Consider the following 19,877-nt stretch of genomic DNA (forward strand, 5'->3'; position numbering starts at 1 on the left):
TTTCACATTATCTGGGGTCTCTCCACTGGTCTACAGTAAATAAGTGTGACTGTAACCTGTTATGAGCTGGCACACCTCTTCTGCCTTGCCTGTGTCAGAGGCTGCTTGGAATGGCTGTCACTCCCCCACACCGTTGTTCTTGGATTAAGGGAGCTCAAAAAACAAATTGAATGATGAAGTACACAGCATGTAATTACAACACTCTTGCATTATTAGGCCTGTACTAATGGACTCTTTCTTAAACCCATTTAGTGTTTCCCGGCAGCATAAGGGTGTGAGATGAACTTCGTACATATGTGGTGTATTGCTAAAGGGGTTGAGACAGAGTAGAGGAGTCAGGTGGAGGACTTTTTTTCTTAGTGCAAAGAGAATTATCTGCATCTTAACATCAGCAAAAATAAGAAAATGGTTATTGACTTTCGCCGCACCGGAGTCTCTGTGCCCAGTTCAGGAAGTGAATGTAGAAGTGGTCCACTCATACAGATATTTGGGGGTCCACATCAGTGACGGGTTGCACTAAACGACAGAGTAGCCTGTTTTTTTAGTAGAAGACTGCACTCCTTTAGCGTGGGTAGTGACATCTTTTTCATGTTGCATTTGTCTTCATTGTGGTGTGCTTGCCTGGTAACATCACTTCAAGAGAAGCCCACCGAATCAACAAGTTAGTTAAAAGGTTGGGCTCAGGTATAGGACAGTTGTATGGAGTTCATAGCAAAGAAGAGAATAAAGACACACCTGAGTGCCATTATGAACAATGCTGCACATCATCTGTCTGACACACTGAGAACTTTCAGCCAGTGAATCATTCAGCAGAAGTTTGTCAAGAAACGCTACGGGGACTCCTTTATACCAACAGTAATACGTTTGCATACCGCTACACTGGGACTGCCAAGTCAGTTTTCTTTTTTGTAATTTTCTTCCTTTTTAGTCATTGTGGTGTGTAACTGAGAGAGGGCTGTTGTCTATCATAATATAAGGAGGTTTCTGTTTGTCATAATATCTATCCATCCATTATCCAACCTGCTATATCCTAACTACAGGGTCATGGGGGTCTGTTGGAGCCAATCCTAACCAACACAGGGCGCAAGGCAGGAACAAATCCCGGGCAGGGCACCAGCCCACCGCAGGGCACACACCCACCCACCAAGCACACATTAGGGACAATTTAGGATCGCCAATGCACCTAACCTGCATGTCTTTGGACAGTGGAAGGAAACCGGAGCACCCGGAGGAAACTCACACAGACACGGGGAGAACATGCAAACTCCACGCAGGGAGGACCCGGGAAGCGAACCTAAGTCTCCTTACTGCGAGGCAGCAGCACTACCACTGCACCACCGTGCCGCCTTGTCATAATATACTCACCTGCACACTTAATACAGGTCAAATTTGGAATTGCCAAGTAATCTAACAAGCAAATCAATGTGGATGTGGACATCAGGAAGAACCCACAAAATCCAAACACGGATGTGCGGTTCAAGCCAAGGATGCTCAATCTAGGTGTCAGTAGGGTTAACCTTTCTGCCATGTTCAAAATACTTAAGCTAATATAACCGTAGAAGAAGACCAGCTGCATTTGTTGTTAAGGCTTTGTTTGCAGTCACTCAGCATATTTTCAATAAACTTGAGCATTGCCCAAGCTGGCACAATCCTCTAGTAGTCTCAGTCAATTATGTAACTCAACCATGATGATCTCTGCCCTTTTTTCAGGGTTGCAAATGGCAGATACAACAACTCCGGCGTTACCTTGGTGCAAAGCATGGCATGGAAGTTGTAGAAACAGTCTTCAAGGACATGGATGCCATCATTGTAAGGAGCCTGCAGAGTGTGCAAAAGATCATCATCAATGACAAACACTGCTTTGAGCTTTATGGATATGACATCCTGCTAGACGAGAACCTGAAACCGTAAGATACCACGTCGGGTACATCACACCAGCACAATATGTGATTATGTATAATATAAAGCTTGTATCACTACAGACAAAGACAACAGTTTTAGAAAAAAATGTGTAGGCATCTTTGCATGCTCTTTTAAAATCTCCCTCAGGATGTCTTCCAGCATTTTCCAAAATGGTACTTGTCTTAGTAATTACCTCACCATCTCCAAGATATGCAAGGGTCAGCAGTATCAAGGTATACCTGGCTGTCCTTGGTATGGCATCCCTACTTAGGAGACCTCTCAGTTGAGCAATGATGCAATAAGCTTAAATGTTCATACCATAATGGTAGCTGTTAGTCTATTATGAAAGTATTTCCGGCGGGATCTTCTTAATATCTGAAAAGTCTTAATTGTAAGGTCATGCAATCTGTCTTGTTGGGAAACAGCTGACATCTGCCCCTTTACTGTTTTCTTCTTACTAATATTGGTCCTTTTTATTGCAGAAGCAGACAGTGCTCCTTACAAAAGTTGCCTTTGCAACAAAGCAGAATATTTGTCCATCCGCCCAGATATCCATCATCAAAACCTACTCAGACTAGTTCAGCATAGTTGGGGCCACAGCCTATTCCGGCAACAATGGGTACAAGATGGGACATTGGTCCACCTTTGGGGTCATTCCTACTACATACATATGCAGGGCCACTTTAGAGTTGCCAGTTAACCCAAACAAATGTTCAGCAACAACTCGCGCAGACATTGGAAGAATGGGCCTACTGCTCAGGCCAGGATCGGGACCCAGAACTTTGAATCAATGGGAAAAAAGTGCTGCTCCACAATGCTGCCCAGAACATTTTTTTTAGTTAAAATACAGGAAAGTTAATTGATTGCCTGGAATATTTTTTTTATTGTGTCTGCACTAAATTGTCTGATGTAACAGTCACTTCATGAAGGATATTTGCACACATACTAGGCAAGCAAATCACTCCCCAGATGCAACGTGCATCTGACAAAATGAGGTTCGTACACAAAGCTGTATAACCATGAAGTGTTTGATTTCTTACTGCAGAATTCTCTAAATACTTTACACTACAGCATTTTATGTAAATTCATATTTGTGCATTTCACTGCAGTACTGGGGGTTTTATGAATGAAAAGCCAATTATAAGTTTGCGCTATAACTGAAAAGTACTGAAATGTTTTCGAAGTTAGTCTATGTCTGATACTGCAGTACCATAGCAGAACGTATTTAAAAGTGGAACGTAAAATTCCTTTTCCGTATGGACGTGCCTCACCAATTAAGAGAAATGGAGAATTCATGGACTATTTCTACTTCTCTCACATTTTCATTCTTTGCATGCCCTATCTTCTACAAATACAAGCACATTAATAATAGCTGTTTGATCTGCGATGAATATAAATTCAGTTTAAATTTTATAAGTTGTAGAATTTTTATTGGAGAACTTTTATTCTATTACTTCCAATACTCTACAGGAGCTTTTTTTATTAGTCAAAGTACTCAGCATTGCCTGGGTTTAATTGTAGAATATGTTAAGGGGAGAAAACAAAGGTTTATGTGTTTCCTAAATGGCGACACTGTTGTTCTTGCTGTCACATATGTCGTCCCCACTGCCTCTCTTATCAGTGTCTCTGCTCCCGTGAGTTGAGCAGTTTGGTCTTTTTGGGTCAGACTGGACTCCAGAAGTGCTTTAACTCCTTGCTTGGTTGTAACCATAAAAGATGTCATGTCAGACTCGTCCTATTAGTTCAAAGGTGAACGGGTGATAGTGCTTAAATAATGAAGATAACAAAACGGGAGTGAAACAACGACACTTTAATTCTTCTTTGAGTGGAACTGCACTCCACCCCCGACATAAATGGACAACACACCTAGTTATATTACAGTAGGTAGAAGCAGCATGTGGGACAGGTAAGTAATGTTGAGCTCTGGTCATTCTGTCTGCTAGTCTCACTTCCATTTGTTCAGATGTTTCACAGTCAATACTGTAGTACACAGGAAACATACACACTGGGACACACCAGGTTCAAAATTTTGGGTTCCACAGTAGTCTGTCTTGTCCCCACACATTTGGCCCAAATTTGTCAAAAGGGGTAGGATTGCATAGGGGATATACAGACAGACATTCCACTACAGATTGTATTCAGATTTGGGGAGCAGAGTACTTGCAGTGTTCACCAGATTTTTGCTTCCTAAATTCCACTCGGTTCACTGACTGCTTGGAGCTCCTTTTACCACTATTCCTGTGGATATTCACCCTAATCCAAACCCGCATTTTGGATGACCGAAGACTCTTACTTGGCAAGTTAAAAGTGTGTGTTTCCCAGGCTGGGTTGGATCTTGCCTTGCTCCTGTTGCTATTGCACCTAATGTGTAATAAAATGGTTCTGAAAATGGATGGATCATTGGAAGAATGGTGATGCTTGCAGATTACTCTGAAAATGCTTAATAAAACATCTATTCCAGATGGCTGATTGAGGTAAACTCTTCCCCTTCACTCAACGCCACTAACATAGAAGACTACGGGTTGAAGTGTCGTCTCCTAGAGGATATCTTGCACATCGTGGACATGGAAAGAAGGTCAGTAAACTGTCATTCAATTCAGTCAGTTTTTTCTTTTTAATGAATACTACAAAGTACAATAATACGTTGGCACGTGATGCAGAACATGAATTTGCCTAGCTATGCCTCCAGAGGTCTGGTTCAGTCAGCTTCCCACTACTTGAAAGCAGTTTGTATTTAAGCAAGAATAACAGTTTCCAATGTGTAAACTAACCTTTATGTAACCGTAGAGAGCGCAGCCTGATGTGTGTGATACACAAACTCACCATTTTTGCTGCTTAGAAGCTCTAACCATCCACATAGGTCAGGAAGTTCTTCTATTGGTCTGCATGATGTGAAGCTTCTGAGTGTGTCATCAGTTATTGTCCCAGGAGCAAGTAATAAAGGCAACATTGAGACATCTTGTTAACTGTTTTAAAATATTCTGTTCAAACCCATTTGTCTCTGTGCTTTTGTTTCCATTCTGTGTATCATTATGAGTTCTTAGGCTGACCGGAAAAGAGAAGCAGGTTGGTGGGTTTGACCTGATCTGGAATAATGGACCAGTCTACAAAGATATTTCTAGCTTGGTGCCTTTGGGATATTCAAGTTTTTTGGAAAACACACACTTAGGTAAGTAGTGGAGATAATGACAGCTTCCTGCCAAAATCAAGTGTGAGGAGGAAAAAATTGTAAAGCAATACAGTCACAAAAATCACAATAGGTACAGTTCAGTGTCTTTCTAAATAAGAGTATGGATGTTTATTTTATGAAAATTTTAATTTCCTAAATGACAAAGAACACTTTGCTTATGATTTTACTTTCTGAACCATTGTACCAAATAAGGGACATTATTATGTTTTATCGATTCTGAAACCGGGTGGCACAGTAGCACGTTGGCTAGTCGCGACACACTTTTACAGATGAAGCCTCCTGGTGGCTTTGTGGGGTTTCTCCTACATCCCCAAAACACATGCAGGTTAGGTTCGTTTGCAATTCCAAGTTGTCCCCCATGACGTGTGGGTCTGTGGGCCTGGGCTGATTCCTTCTATGTCCAGTCCTCCACAGCCCAATATCAGATTAAGCAGGCTTGCAAATGACTATGGTGATGTTTTAAACAGGTTCTTAAGTAAAGGCAATCTTTATTTTATTGTTATTAAACTTCGGCTATATTTTATTTTTCTTTAAATACTGCAGGTTGTGTGAATGATAGGAAGCAGCAGCTAAAACAGCTATTCAGTTTATCCAAGGATGGAAGAGTACATGACTAAAGTCTCTAGCCTGAAGAAATCTGAAAAAGGTAATATTATACAGGCCTATGCATATTTATGAATCTAAGTTCATACACTGTCATTTGGTTTATCATTCAATGGTAATAATTTAAAGCATTTACAACTTTCATTGTAAGAAACAGAATACAGTAAACAGTACACATAGTGTGATCACAAAGTTCACAATTGATAGTGACTGCAGGATGACCCAGGGTTTAAAAGAGCAGACAATTGGGATTTAATTTATATAAACATGTACTGCTGCCATTGATTACACCTTTACAGAGACGTACAGGATGTTTGTTACATGTAAAAAAAAATGGCAATTACATTAGCAGATTTTCATCTCACCATGGATTTCTTCTGGGTCCTGACATGAAATTTTGCTTATTTTTTGCAGATTCAGGTAGAGCAACACGTTGCCCAATGGAAAGAAAAAAAGGTGCCGTAAGGAGGACTGTTTTTATGATAATTCTTTTTAATTTCTAAAGAATTATTGAAATTAATAAGATAATGGCTTAACATGTAAATGGCACAAATATATATTTTAAATAAAGAGAAAACAAGCAGCATTTTACTCTCTAGTCTTGTTAATCAATAACAAAATGTATATTTTGTTACCCTTATAATTAGAAGTTGCAAAAAAAGGACTTGTAAGGTGTCACTAGTGGAGGTACGATTTTTGATATTGACTGAACCTTTCAAACTCAAGTGTACTTAGTTCATTCTAACCTTCAGCATAAAATCAGGCATCTTAGTTCATAAAACAGTTCTATTGGAAAGGACACCCTTGCTCATTAACTTAACTTGCTCAATGGAAGACATTTCACTTCTCAAACTGTCAACAAGGTGCATTGTATTACATACTGTAAAATTACTTAAGAAAAATAGGAACTTGAACTAAAATGCTAAAACTTCAATGGGCTGCTCCTCTTACATCATCACTTAAACATATGCTCGATCTTAGTACAGTATTACATAAAAAGAACTTGTTTTGAGCAACTACAGTAGCGGTAGTTTGCCAGATTTGGACTTTTATTATATGTGCTGTTTTATAAGAGTTGATTATTCATTTTTACAAATGTATGTGCAATTTCTATTTGTTCAGTATGGATACAGATTAGAGGTCTAAACAGTTACATTATTAAGCAAATGGAAGAAAAAAAGTTCTGAATGTGCTGTAGTATATTAATATAAATTTGAGGAGCATTTTTAAAGGCACCTAATTTTGGGAAAGATGTACAATCAAGAACAAGGCATTGACGTAATTGTATGTACCAAGTAAAGTTTGACACACAGGATCTCAGACAATTAAAACTCTTCTAAAATGTTAGATGTAAAAATTCGGAAAAACAATTAGTACAGAAATCAAAATCCTTACTTTATTGGAGTTTGTAGTAAATCAAAAAATAGCATTCTGAAAGAATGTTAACATCCATTTTTATGATCTTGTATGCAAATTATATCCGATTTATTAAAATATGTACTTTTATCTCTATACCATTTCTCTCCTTTTGTATATTACACATGAAACTTTCCATATATACATCAATCAAAAATACATTTTTCAGTGTTCTGAACAAACCCATCTCAAATAAACAGACATTTACATCTCTCGTTTTTAAATAATTTTAGTAATTTCTGACAAATACTGTTACAATAAAAATAGCCTAACCCCAAAAGTTCTTCTTCAAGCAGATCTGTTCTTAAAAAAATTAAGAACTTCTTTGGAACACCTTTGCTACAGCCTGCATCTCATCTTTTGTTAGTGGAACGAGATTAAATCCTTTAAGTTCTGGTTTTCCTTGAAATAGAAAACAAAGTGAAATGTTAAATCATTTTGCGACAAGTGGTAACCAGTCATCACATCCCTCTTAATTTCTCATCTCATTCTAGCTTTAAAAGAACCACCTGATGTACTTTAACAAAAAGTTGTTTATTACAGTCAAGATCTCCGAGGAGCCAGCACAGCGTTTGTTCGCCCCCAAAACAGGAGATGGTGTCACTTACTTAGCCTATGATAATAAACTTACCCCATTATTTATAGAAACAATGGTGGTAATAGTTTACCTTGTTTTATTGAATGCCAGCTGTCACTTACAATGACTCGACTTTACCACTCCAATTCTGAATTAATCCTCTACACCAATCAACCTTTTTGCGTACCTTGTAAATCATTTAGGTGGTTTACTTTTGCTGTCAATTGATTTTGCAAAGTATTTATCTCTTGTTCAAGCTGCTGCTGATCTAGAAAGGGGGAACAGATAAAATCATTAATCTTGATTGTTTACCACTGTTAACATTAATGCACTGAAGATTACATTATGACAACATTACTCTCTTTCTTGCTACAATGTTTTCCACCACCGCTGCACAAAAATATATAAATAATGAAAATCCATAACCATTTTCCACACTACACTTAATGCTTTGTGAATTTCATGCAATGAAAATTGGTATCTAATTAAATACTGTACATACTTTCAGTAAGGCCTGTCAACATTTTTACTACTTTACAGGACTTGTTCCAGGTATTACATTTTACATCATACCCTCGAGTTCAGTTAGTGACACAACTGTAACTTTGTTATGGCATGCAGTTTCACACAAGCTGGTCCAAAACTGTGATTGTACAATTTTAACGTGTAGAAGGTATATTTTAACTTTTCAGTCTATTTCATGTTTGTGTTTTTGTAAACAGAATGCCTCTGCAACTTTATTTCATTGTTTCATCTTGACATTGCTCCCAAGATGCCCATTAAACAACTGTACAATTTTAACGTGTAGAAGGTATATTTTAACTTTTCAGTCTATTTCATGTTTGTGTTTTTGTAAACAGAATGCCTCTGCAACTTTATTTCATTGTTTCATCTTGACATTGCTCCCAAGATGCCCATTAAACAACTGGGAATATATATTTTGTACACTGCATGTTTGTAAAAAGAAAAAAAAAAAAAAGAAGGACTCTGACTTATTACTACTGTATTTTACTGCACTGGCAACCTAGTTTACTTTGCCTCAGCTTATCAATGTGCTGCACTGTTACCAGATACTCACACTGTACCCATATTATACAATGCAGTATAAGCTTCATTAAAATAATGGTTTAAAAAGTAAAATGTGGGTTTGTAAACCTGCAAAAAATAAATGTATTCTGAATAAGCTGCTGTATTTTTTATCTCTATTACTCAGTTTTGGGGCATCAATGTAGATAAAATTCTAAAGTGCTTCACGGCACATAAGGTAATCAAGTATAGCATGCCTCAGCAATTTTTGGTTTGATTTCTAAGCACCTCAAAGTAGGAATATGTTCAGGTACTGCATATTGCATTTATCTGTGAGGGTAATATTTAATTATTATTAATGACATGACAAAAAAATGGTTATTTTCTTGTTTTTTTTAAATTACTCAAACTAGCACTATGCAAAATAGTAATAATGATAATCAATTAAGTAGGTTAAATATACTGTACGTATGAATGATCTTGCAAAAAACACCACAGTAAACACCAAAAAGTGTAGTGGAAACCAAACTATGGACATTTTCCAAGCCTCCAACACAGCCTTATCCCCATTTCTTATAAAAAGCACACACACAGATAAACATACATTTAAAAAGTAACACATACCAACCTTTCTTTATCATTTCAATTGCCTTTTCTTTTGGTAATTTTATAAACATATTGCCAAAGCACATCTTTACCTTACCTATAAAAGACAAGTTTTACACATTAGACGGCAATAAGCAAACTGCATAAACCCCCAGCTTAAAGTAATTTTTTTTGTTCTCCCCATATAAGGATGGTGAAATTTTGGGTGGAAAAAAGACAAAACAAACTCAAGCTATTATTTGTTTACTTGTAGAATGAGCAATTTAATATTTGTAGTATCATAGTTCTTCACTGCAAAGCTACTGACAAACTACCCACAACTCCTCAGCACCTCAACTATAACTTCCAACTTGAATAAAACAAAATGGTGAACTAATGCTAAAAATGAATTAGCCTGATTTTCTATTTCTTTTTCAATGTAATAATATTTTTATTGGTTATTAAATCTGTTTAACAAATTCAAACACAATATCTGTTTTATTAAACACTTAAGTCCTAACAGTGCTACTTAAAAAGTCTGTCACATGTTAAAATGCGTTACTAGGGCACACAAGTGTAAAATCAAGACAAACATAAAACTAATGCCACCATTTTCTAATACTTATAAATTAACCTCGATGTACAACCCTGTAATGTCTTTTCCTATTTAAATATTGTGAAAGACATTAAATTTTCAACTAAAGACATTAAATTTTCAACTAATTAGACATTAATACTGAATAGATCTATAATTAGGTGATCGAGTTCATTTAGAACACTCAGGAAAACAAACGTATTTAGGCTATGTCCAACAGACTCGAAGGACACATGGACTATGCTGGTAATTCACAACACCGTTACAGAATAACAACTGGAGTGGTGCCTCATCTGCCTTATTCAGTATACGAATGCATGAATAATTGAGCCAGGGTTCCCAGACATTGCTTTTATCAAGTCTATTAATATACCTTTACTGGCATTACTGATTTTTTTGTCATGAAAATTTTTAAAAATGTGATGCATGTCTTGTTAATGTTTTGGTTTTAATTATATTAAACATCACTATGCATTGGTGGAAATGAAAAAAATTGTTACTATAAAAAGAATAAAGATGGTGTGGGTTTATTTATTTATTTTTTTTAATCGCTTCATTATTTGGATGCAAATTTTTTTTTTTTTTGGGAAACTAGTATATTTTGGACATATACCTATAGAACTGAAAATTGAGCTTGTGTGAGATTTCAAAATAATCATTGGTAATGTGGAAACTATTATTAAATGTTTTCAGCTACTTAGTAAATACAGCTTACACACCTCTAACATGAAGCACTATGCCATCTGCAAAATGGCAAAAAAATGAAACACAAATTCTACCACAATATAGACCAACATTTGCACTTTACCAATATTAAAGAAATAATGTTCTCTGCTCTTTAGTACTTAAATTCCAAGGAATTCTTCAAACAGTCTAACTTGTTGCAAACAGAAGTTCAACCTTCTGCCCAAAAAACATGTCTTTCTCCGGGCTACAAACTGAAGTGATATTAATATGGTACTTATACCAATTAATTATCTTAAGTTAGCAAATATTTGGTCTGATGTTTGTGGGAAGAAAGTTGTTTTTTTATTTTTTGCAACTGATGTTCATATTACCTTCCTTAAAGAAACACTCCACCCAAAAATGATTTTTTCTCATCTGTTACAAAAGACTTCAATGGGGACTAAACCAAACAATGACAAAAAATATCAATGTCCATAAAAAAAAAAAAAAAAAAATCTTAATTACTCATGTCTCATCATCCAAATGTCAGATACTTGCTCAAAACATATTACATGCTCAAAACATATTAAAACACATGTATTTTTGCTAAAATAGTTAAATTACTTCTGGAAAATTCCCTTGTGACCAAAAACTGAAGATCCACCTCGTCGATATTATTCCTTGGTCAGAAGTCCTGCCCAGTAATGCTTACTTTTTGACAATCGTGGCACGCTGCAGCATGCCAACATCGCACAGCACGGTAGGAGAGACTACATTCAGAGATTAAAAGTTAATGTTTGTACTTGTTTTTCTTTATCACATGGAAAGTATACAATCTGTAAATATCCGAAGTACTTTAATAAGCAGAAGTTCAATTCACCTTTTCAGTATTGTTTGAACATGCTTCTCTTTTGTGCAAGACAGGGTTTTCCTGAAGTGGCTTATTTAACAATACTTTATCGAAAAAAAAAGTGTCTGGAATGTTGAATAACTGACATTTAGAATATGTGACACGAATACATTTTTTTTTTTTTTTTTGCAGTTCAGTCTTGGCATGCTCCCAATCCCTCTCTCTCAGCATTGGATTCATTTGAACTTCCCTGCAACAGGAACTTTATCTTCATTATTCATAAAAAACACGTGATGGAAAACTTTTTTGGCCATCACTACAAACATGGACTAAGTAACACAAACAATTATAGTTGGCTGAAGTAGTAATATTGCCCCACATACAGAGAGAGTACTGTGGATTTTTTACAGGCATATCCCAAATAAGCTACAGTCATATGGAAATGTTTGGGAACCCCTCTTAATTCTTTGGATTTTTTTTTCTGTTAATCAAGCTTATTTGATTAACAGAAAATATGCAATATGCATCATAACAAAATTAGACAGGTGCATAAATTTGCGCACCCCAACACAGACATTACAGCAATACTTAGTTGAGCCTCCTTTTGCAAATATAACAGCCTCTAGACACCTCCTATAGCCTTTGATGAGTGTCTGGATTCTGAATGGAGGTATTTTTGACCATACAAAAAAATCTTGCATACAAAATCTCTCCAGTTCAGTTAAATTTGATGGCTGCCGAGCATGGACAGCCTGCTTCAAATCATCCCATAGCTTTTCATGTTATTCAAGTCAGGGGACTGTGATGGCCATTCCAAAACACTGTACTCTGCGTGAATGCCTTTGTAGATTTCGAACTGTGTTTTGGGTCATTGTCTTGTTGGAATATCCAACCTCTGCACAACTTCAACTTTGTGACTAATGCTTGAACATCATACTGAAGAATTTGTTGATACTGGGTTGAAATCATCCGACCCTTGACTTTAACAAGTGCCCCACTCCCTGAACTAGCCACACAGCCCCACAGCATGATGCAACTTCCACCAAATTTGACAGCAGGTAGCAGGTGTTTTTCTTGGAATGTGGTTTTCGTCTTTCGCCATGCAAAGCGCTTTTTGTTATGTCCAAATAACTCTATTTGTGTCTCATCAGTCCAAAGCACTTTGTTCCAAAATGAATCTGGCTTGTCTAAATGAGCATTTGCATACAACAAGCGACTCTTTTTGTGGCACGAGTGCAGAAAGGGCTTCTTTCCCATCACCCTGCCATACAGATGTTCTTTGTGCAAATTGATCTGAATTGTAGAATATACGGATACACCATCTGCATGCAGCAAGATGTTCTTGCAGGTCTTTGGAGGTGATCTGTGGGTTGTCTGTAACCATTCTCACAATCCTGCGCATATGCCGCTCCTGTATTTTTCATGGCCTGCCAGACCTGGTTTTAACAGCAACTGTGCCTGTGGCCTTCCATTTCCCGATTACATTTCTTACAGTTGAAACTGACAGTTTAAACCTCTGAGATAGCTTTTTGTAGCCGTCCCATAAACCACGATACTGAACAATCTTTGTTTTAAGATCTTCTGAGAGTTGCTTTGAGGATCCCATGCTGTCACTCTTCAGAGGAGAGTCAAAGGGAAGCACAACTTGCAATTGACCACCTTAAATACCTTTTCTTGTGATTGGACACAACTGTCTATGAAGTTCAAGGCTTAATGAGCTAATCCAACAGATTTGGTGTTGCAAGTAATCAGTATTGAGCAGTTACATGCATTCAAATCAGCAAAATTACAAGGGTACCCAAATTTATGCATAGCCAGTTTATCACATTTGATTTAATTTCATACAACTAAATACTACTTCACTAAAAATCTTTGTTTGGAAAACACCCCAGTACTCAGATGTTCTTAGGAAATGAAAGACATACCACTGTTATCTTTTTTGTTGAAAGTAGAGTAAATTATTATGCAGGCTGAGAGGGCTTCCCAAACTTTTTCATAGAGCTGTACATCCATCGATAAAAGCACTAGTCTATAAATCATCCAATAATAATGTATTTCATTGTAAAACACAAAATTAAGTGGAAAATGTTAAGTTGTAAAATGATGTTTAATTCAGTGTTCCTGCAATATAACATTTCTTACTTTTAAATTCTGTTTTTCTCTTTTATAAAATGTGTAAAGACAACCCTCTTTCTTCTGTTATCTTTTTATATCCAAGCAAATGACATAGCTGTATTGCACTTTTTTTTTGTGTTTTGTTACAGTAAATACTCCCATTCCATCTAGTTTCATCAATTTTCACAACAGAGACATGATCACATGTCTATTTTCAGAAACAAACAAACAGTTACTTGTGGTCTTCCAAAATGTAAAAAGATAAATAAATACAAAAATAAAATGAATGCACAGCACATCATAGTAGGTGGTTTTGCTATTAATGCAGTGGTCACTAATGTCACCAATATACATAAACAAATGCCAGAGGCAGCAAGGTGGTTTGTGCTGCCAGACATGTCAAAGAATACAGTCTGCTTTTGTTAGCAGTTTGGATGCATAGCAATTTGTAGTCATGATTACCACATGAACAAAATAAGGACTTAACTAATCAAACATTTACATGCCTAGCTTTAGTGTGAAAAAAGGTAAAAAAAATTATTAGAACAAAAAACATTTTAGTAGTCTATGATTCCAGTAAACATTTAGATACAACTTAGGCATATTACTTCTTTGCATAAAAGACTGGTGACTTTCAATACAAAAAACCTTTGAATAAATACATTTTTTTTTATTTCAAACTGAAAATTTTTACTCATAAATTTAGAAGTTTTTTCCTTTCAAAAAATTAACAATGGCAAGAATAATTTTGATTTAAACATTTTCTGAAAATGTCATTGGCAACATATAATTCATTTTATTTAAAAACGCATTTCAAGATACCAAAGTAGAGAAAAGCCAAGCAAAATGACACCTTTTATTGGCTAACTAGAAAGATTACAATATGCAAGCTTTCGAGGCAACTCAGGCCCCTTCTTCAGGCAAGATGTAATCCTCTGTAATACCTCTGAAGAAGGGGCCTGAGTTGCCTCGAAAGCTTGCATATTGTAATCTTTCTAGTTAGCCAATAAAAGGTGTCATTTTGCTTGGCTTTTCTCTACATTCATAATGGCTAACACGGTACAACACCCTAGTACTAAAGATACCAAAGGACACTGTACATCAATGCAAAACATTAAAACACATCAATAAACAATATACATACATTTGTTCACAAAAAATCAAAAAAGCAATTATTAAATACCCAAGGTTAAAACTTAAGTACAATTTCAATGCTCCAAAAGTGGGGCATTCCATAACGCTGAACCCAATACACTAAAAGCTCTATCCCCCAAAGCACACAATCTGCACAATGGGATGGTTAACAACACAGATTTGGAAAAACGAAGTGAGCGAGATGGAACAAATGGGTCTGCTACTGTACAAAGTGAAAGAATGATAATAGGAGACACGGCAACATCCATGATGAGAGTAAATGGTCCTAGCCTTTATTACATAATACTATGTAAGGTTGTGGGCTTTTATTCTATACAATTTTACATTTACAAATACATCCTGTAGCATGTAAATAATTAGCCAGCTAGTGCCACTCTCAAATGAAAACTGTCATGTGGGATAGGTATAATTTATACTATAATATGTCCACACCACTTTTTGAAAACATTTTAAATGTTTCACGTAGGGAAAATATAATTTACATTATAGTATGTCCTCGCCACTTTTTTGAAAGGTGTTAAAATGTTGTAAGCACTGCGGTTATATGGATACTAGTCATTTGCACTTACAAGAGGCATGGCTTCCTGTCTAGTCTATACCAGTCAATTATTCTCTTGTTAAACTAGGGGGCTCTGCCCCCTGCTCACTTCACTTGCCAACCCCCGTGCCTGTGCTACACGCTAGCCTCTTTGCGGTTCTGCCGATCACGTATGGGGATGCAGATGTACAATTTAAACACATTTTTATTTTCATGGGAATTGTTACATATGTATAATAGAACTATTTTACATTACAGCGAGTAATTAACCATATTAAAAAATAGTAAAACTTAATAATTTGAAAGTAAATTATGTTTCATGTTGCGTTAGTTATTTGTTGAGTAATATGATTTTGTTCTGGTTGGCTTCGAAATTAAAAAGCAAATACTTTTTAAAAACTTAAACTTTTACTGTGAAACTTCAGTAAAAACAATTTTTTAATTAAATTTTCGTCAATATCACACTGAAGTTTGAATCTGTGTTTGAACTTTCATTGTGACAATGCAACGTATAACTGCCCATGATTGAATTTTACTTAATCAAGAGAAAGAAACAGAACAACTTTTTCGAAAGTTTGGCTCTGAGATTTGTTAGCAAACTATTCTAACGGGAAACTGTTAATGTTTTAATACGAATGACATATCAAGATCTCCTTTGTTGTCTCATGTTAACCGCGGAAGATTTACTACATTACCTTTCTTGGATACATCCTTCTTTCTACAGTAATTTCTATGGTGGAAGATCGGATGGTGATAACAGTTTTACTTATTCTTCGGGATATTGTAAGTTGATGTTTTCATGTTCTGCACGATCACCACCAACTGTTTCAGCATAGTTTATTGATACACATTTAACCAATCTGCCGTGTAACAGATCAACATTTTTGGTATTGATTTGTTTGACCTCATCATTTCTCAGTACTAGGATTGCCTGTGTACTCATTTTTACTGTTGGTAACTCTTCGTGATGAAATTCTTCAATAAGATTTGGACATAATATGTCTTCTTTAATTGGGAACATAAAGTGAAGAAAGCGTTAAAGTTTAAGAGCTGAGAGAGCAAGAACTGTGTCTCACAAAAGTATTCACACGAATGAGTACTGTGTGCATGGTTGAATATGGCTGAAAGGAGGGCATGACTTGGAAAAAAAATCTCATGACCAAAGTCTTGTGGGACTTGAAAAAAATCTCTTCAAAAAAAGTCATCTCGTCGCAAGATTTTTTTTTTTTTATATAATTGACAGATATTCCCAAAATATAAAAGTAATTGCTGCAACTTTTAGGTTTCACAAATAAAAAAAAAATTACAGTGAATGAAATTAAAGTTACTATACATAATTGACCAGCTGATTGTACCTGTGATTATTTGGCACTATATCGGTGATGTGTTGTCATTGATTTGACATGCAACTATGAATTATACCATGCTCTGCACATGCAAGGATAGTAGCACTACTACTACATTATGTATAGAAAATGTTAATATATATTTTCAGGCATATATCATAAAAGCCTAAGTCAAGAAAGACAGTGTGGCATAGTGGTTAAGGCACTGGACATCAGACCCTGAGATTGTGGGTTGAAATCCCACTACTGACACTGCAGGACCTGAGCAAGTCACTTGACCTGTCTGTGCTCCACATGGAAACCCAAAAGAAATGTAACCAACTGTATCACAAATGTTTTAAGTTGCCTTTAAAGGCGACAGTCAAAAAAATTACATTTAAATGTATTTTGAAAAATATATAAAATATGTAAATGTTTTAATGAAAGCATGTGATCAAATCTGTCAGTTCATTTATTACTGCACTTTCCCCAATTTACATACAGAGCTGCAATCGTGCTGTTAAGTAATAATACCAGTGTTGTGCATGAACTAATTCAAAAGAACGCGTTCATTGAACAAGCTCATTTTTCTAAGAACGGTGAACTTAACATATTTGCAAGTGAAGAACGTGAACTAGATCAGTTTTATGTGACATTCTGGATCTGGTTTAGGTCTAGATTAAACGTTTTGCCTTACCCTGTAATGTAGGGGTATTCGGATAAGCACAAATAGTGGATCTTTACGAATATTTCAGACTGATTTTTTGCCATTTATTTGTATTCTGAAAAAAATAACGTAAAATCAAATAAGCACTGTCTGTGTTTGCCTGCTTGTGCTTAAGGTGTACCTCCACTGACACGAGCACTCTGAAGTAAAGCTCTGCTTTCGCTTTTAGGAAAACATTGTACTTCGCGACACCACTTTATATTTTTCCCCATTGGACATGCAATATGTGACAAGAATTTTGACCGACAGTGTAATTGGTTAGTTCACCTACCTGCTGATTCCACAGTCACCATGTGTGTCACACGGTTGGAAATAGATGCAAGTATACATATAAATTACTGCTCTATTTAATTTCTTTTTTGACCAGGGGGGTATTAGCATATGGTTATACGTGTTTGTTGCCGAGTAGAACTCAATAAAGTGTATTTAAATAAAGTCTTCATAATTATTGTATTTTATTCAAGAACACTGTAATATAAGCCATGCAGAACTGAAAAAAAAGTAAACTCATGGGTCATTTACTCTCACTCCTTAAAAAATACAAATGAACTGGACATGAATTAGTTCAAAATTTAAATGGTGAACTATGAACGTGAATGTATTCACTTTAATCCGTGTGGACTTAACTTTGAGCTAGTTCTTGTGAGGTGTGAACTTCCACAACACTGCATACTGTATTATGTATTTTATGGTTCGTTGGGTGGACAGAAACATACTTTAGAACTCAGAAATATTATTTTACACAACATTCTCAAGGTAATAATTACATTATACGCTTCAACTGTTTATCGAACTCATTTTGGCAGAACAGTGTTTCAAAATGACATTACAGCGAGACCATCATATATATTTTGACGTATCAATTTAACAAGGCTTTTTGTTCGTAAATTTGATTAGCAAAAGTTTATTTTTCGCCATGTACTAAATAAAACTACATTAAACCAATGCATTCTTTAATTAAGTCAAATTCTAAACTTGGTTAAACATTCAGGGGGAAAAAAATCTAACAAAGCGACCTGAGAAAAGCCGATGCGAGACGACTGGATCATCCCACTAAAAAAGCTAAATGTCCCCGAAGTTTGTATTTTAGCATCTTGGCTGCCATTTAGCGGCTTTTCGGAAACTGGACTGTTGGCGGTCTCCATACACAGTGCTATGCCTTCTACATTAGACATATTCTAAACGATGCCGCTTGTTGTAAAACAAGAGAGAAGCTAATCTTGGACTTACTGGATTCTCCGTCATTCTGCAGGACTCTTAGTGCTTCTCTGTTACGATTCCTCTTTTTATCCAAGTCGATCATCTACGGAGAATAAAAAAACTCCGTAAATTAGAGTTATTATCATCGCTACCATTATGACATCTACAGTAGATATACCTGCTGTTTATCAGCCAATACTTCTTCCGCCGCTTCCTCCACTTCAGTTAAGAACTGCAACACCGTTTGCTGATCCACCATGACTGTAGTGGTGTTCTGGCTCCGTGTGGTAACACACACCCCACTGCTTTCTGTTCCGAAGACCGATCTTCGTTGCTCGGCCAAAAACAACCGATCGCTTTCAGTTTCACCAGAAAAGATGTAATGCTGCCACCTACTGGAACGATAAATGAACTCAAATAGAAGATGGACTTCGACGCCATTGTGATTTTAAGCTCATTCTCATTGGCGTTTCTGACTGCTTAAACCAAGGGTGTCAAATTCCTGTCCTGGAGGGCCGCATTGGCTGCAGGTTTTCATTCTAACCATCTTCTTAATTAGTGACCCGTTTTAGCTGTTAATTAACTTCCTTTGCCTTAGTTTTAATTAACTTCACTCAGGCCCCTTTGTTGTTTCTTTTTCCTTAATTAGCAGCCAAACAATAATGAGACACAAAACACGACCAGCACACCTGTGCCCATCATACAATATGTGGAAATAAAGAAGGGTGGAGGTCTCGGTAAGGCTGATGTCTCGGGTCACCAAAACATTTTGCTCTTAGAAAAAAACAGAAAAATCAACAGTTTTGGAATTGTGTGCTGTGGCAGAATGAGAGCAGCAACAAGCCATGGAATTAAATAACAGGTTTAATTAACAGCAAGAATCAGCTTCTCATTAAGAGATTGGTTGGAGTCTGAAGCCCCAGTTTAGCTGGTCATTTTTCAGCTCATTTAATGTCTCATTTCTGTTTGGCTACCATTTAATGATGAAAAGAATCCATTCAGAGGACTGAATCCTTAAAAACCAGGCAAATGAAGGGAAAAGAAGTTAATTAGCAGTGAAAACTGGTCACTGATTAGGAAAAGGGTCAGAATGAAAAGCTGCACCAACTGCGGCCCTCCAGGCCTGGAGTTCAACATCCATGGCTTAAAGCCTTAAACGGATGTGCAAAAAGAAAAGTAATGAGTTTCCGTCAGAAATTGAACTTGTTATTAAAATTTTAGAAACAAAAATAGAATGAATCAAATTGTAAAATGGAGTGAAAAATAATAAGGTCTCAAATGTCCAATCTCATTGACCTGTTTAACAAGCAAGTATTATGAAAGGCAGCGTGGATTCTGTCACACAAGACTCATCCTCTACATTTTTAAATCCAGTTGTTACCATCAGGTCATAGGTTCAAGATTTCA

General features: G+C 36.3%; 1 protein-coding gene and 1 pseudogene across 2 annotated transcripts; one reads left to right on the plus strand and one right to left on the minus strand.

Moving 5' to 3' along the window:
- Positions 1 to 5,709, plus strand: part of LOC114659375 (probable tubulin polyglutamylase TTLL9) — a 28,003-nt pseudogene extending 22,294 nt beyond the window's left edge.
- A 1,360-nt stretch (positions 5,710 to 7,069) lies between these two features.
- On the minus strand, positions 7,070 to 18,960 carry pdrg1 (p53 and DNA-damage regulated 1). 2 transcript variants are annotated; one of them, XM_028811830.2, is made up of 5 exons: positions 18,649 to 18,947; positions 18,501 to 18,573; positions 9,343 to 9,417; positions 7,876 to 7,956; positions 7,070 to 7,513 (listed from the first exon to the last, which is right to left on the minus strand). In XM_028811830.2, exons 1-5 carry the CDS (start codon positions 18,727 to 18,729, stop codon positions 7,425 to 7,427), a joined length of 399 nt encoding a protein of 132 aa, XP_028667663.1. In that variant the 5' UTR covers positions 18,730 to 18,947; the 3' UTR covers positions 7,070 to 7,424. The 2 variants fall into 2 exon arrangements, with proteins under 2 accessions (XP_028667663.1, XP_051788802.1); XM_051932842.1 differs by lacking the exon at positions 9,343 to 9,417 and having other exon boundaries at positions 18,649 to 18,960.
- Between the last annotated feature and the right edge of the window lie 917 nt (positions 18,961 to 19,877).

The sequence above is a fragment of the Erpetoichthys calabaricus genome, chromosome 10, assembly GCF_900747795.2.
Source record: "Erpetoichthys calabaricus chromosome 10, fErpCal1.3, whole genome shotgun sequence".
Lineage (NCBI taxonomy): Eukaryota > Metazoa > Chordata > Cladistia > Polypteriformes > Polypteridae > Erpetoichthys > Erpetoichthys calabaricus.

Coding starts and splice junctions, on each gene's coding strand:
- pdrg1 (XM_028811830.2), bottom strand. CDS start 18,729: ATGGTGGATCAGCAAACGGTGTTGCAGTTCTTAACTGAAGTGGAGGAA. Junction 18,574..18,648: donor TATTGGCTGATAAACAGCAG/GTATATCTACTG, acceptor TATTCTCCGTAG/ATGATCGACTTGGATAAAAA. Junction 7,514..7,875: donor CCACCTAAATGATTTACAAG/GTACGCAAAAAG, acceptor TTCTATTTCAAG/GAAAACCAGAACTTAAAGGA.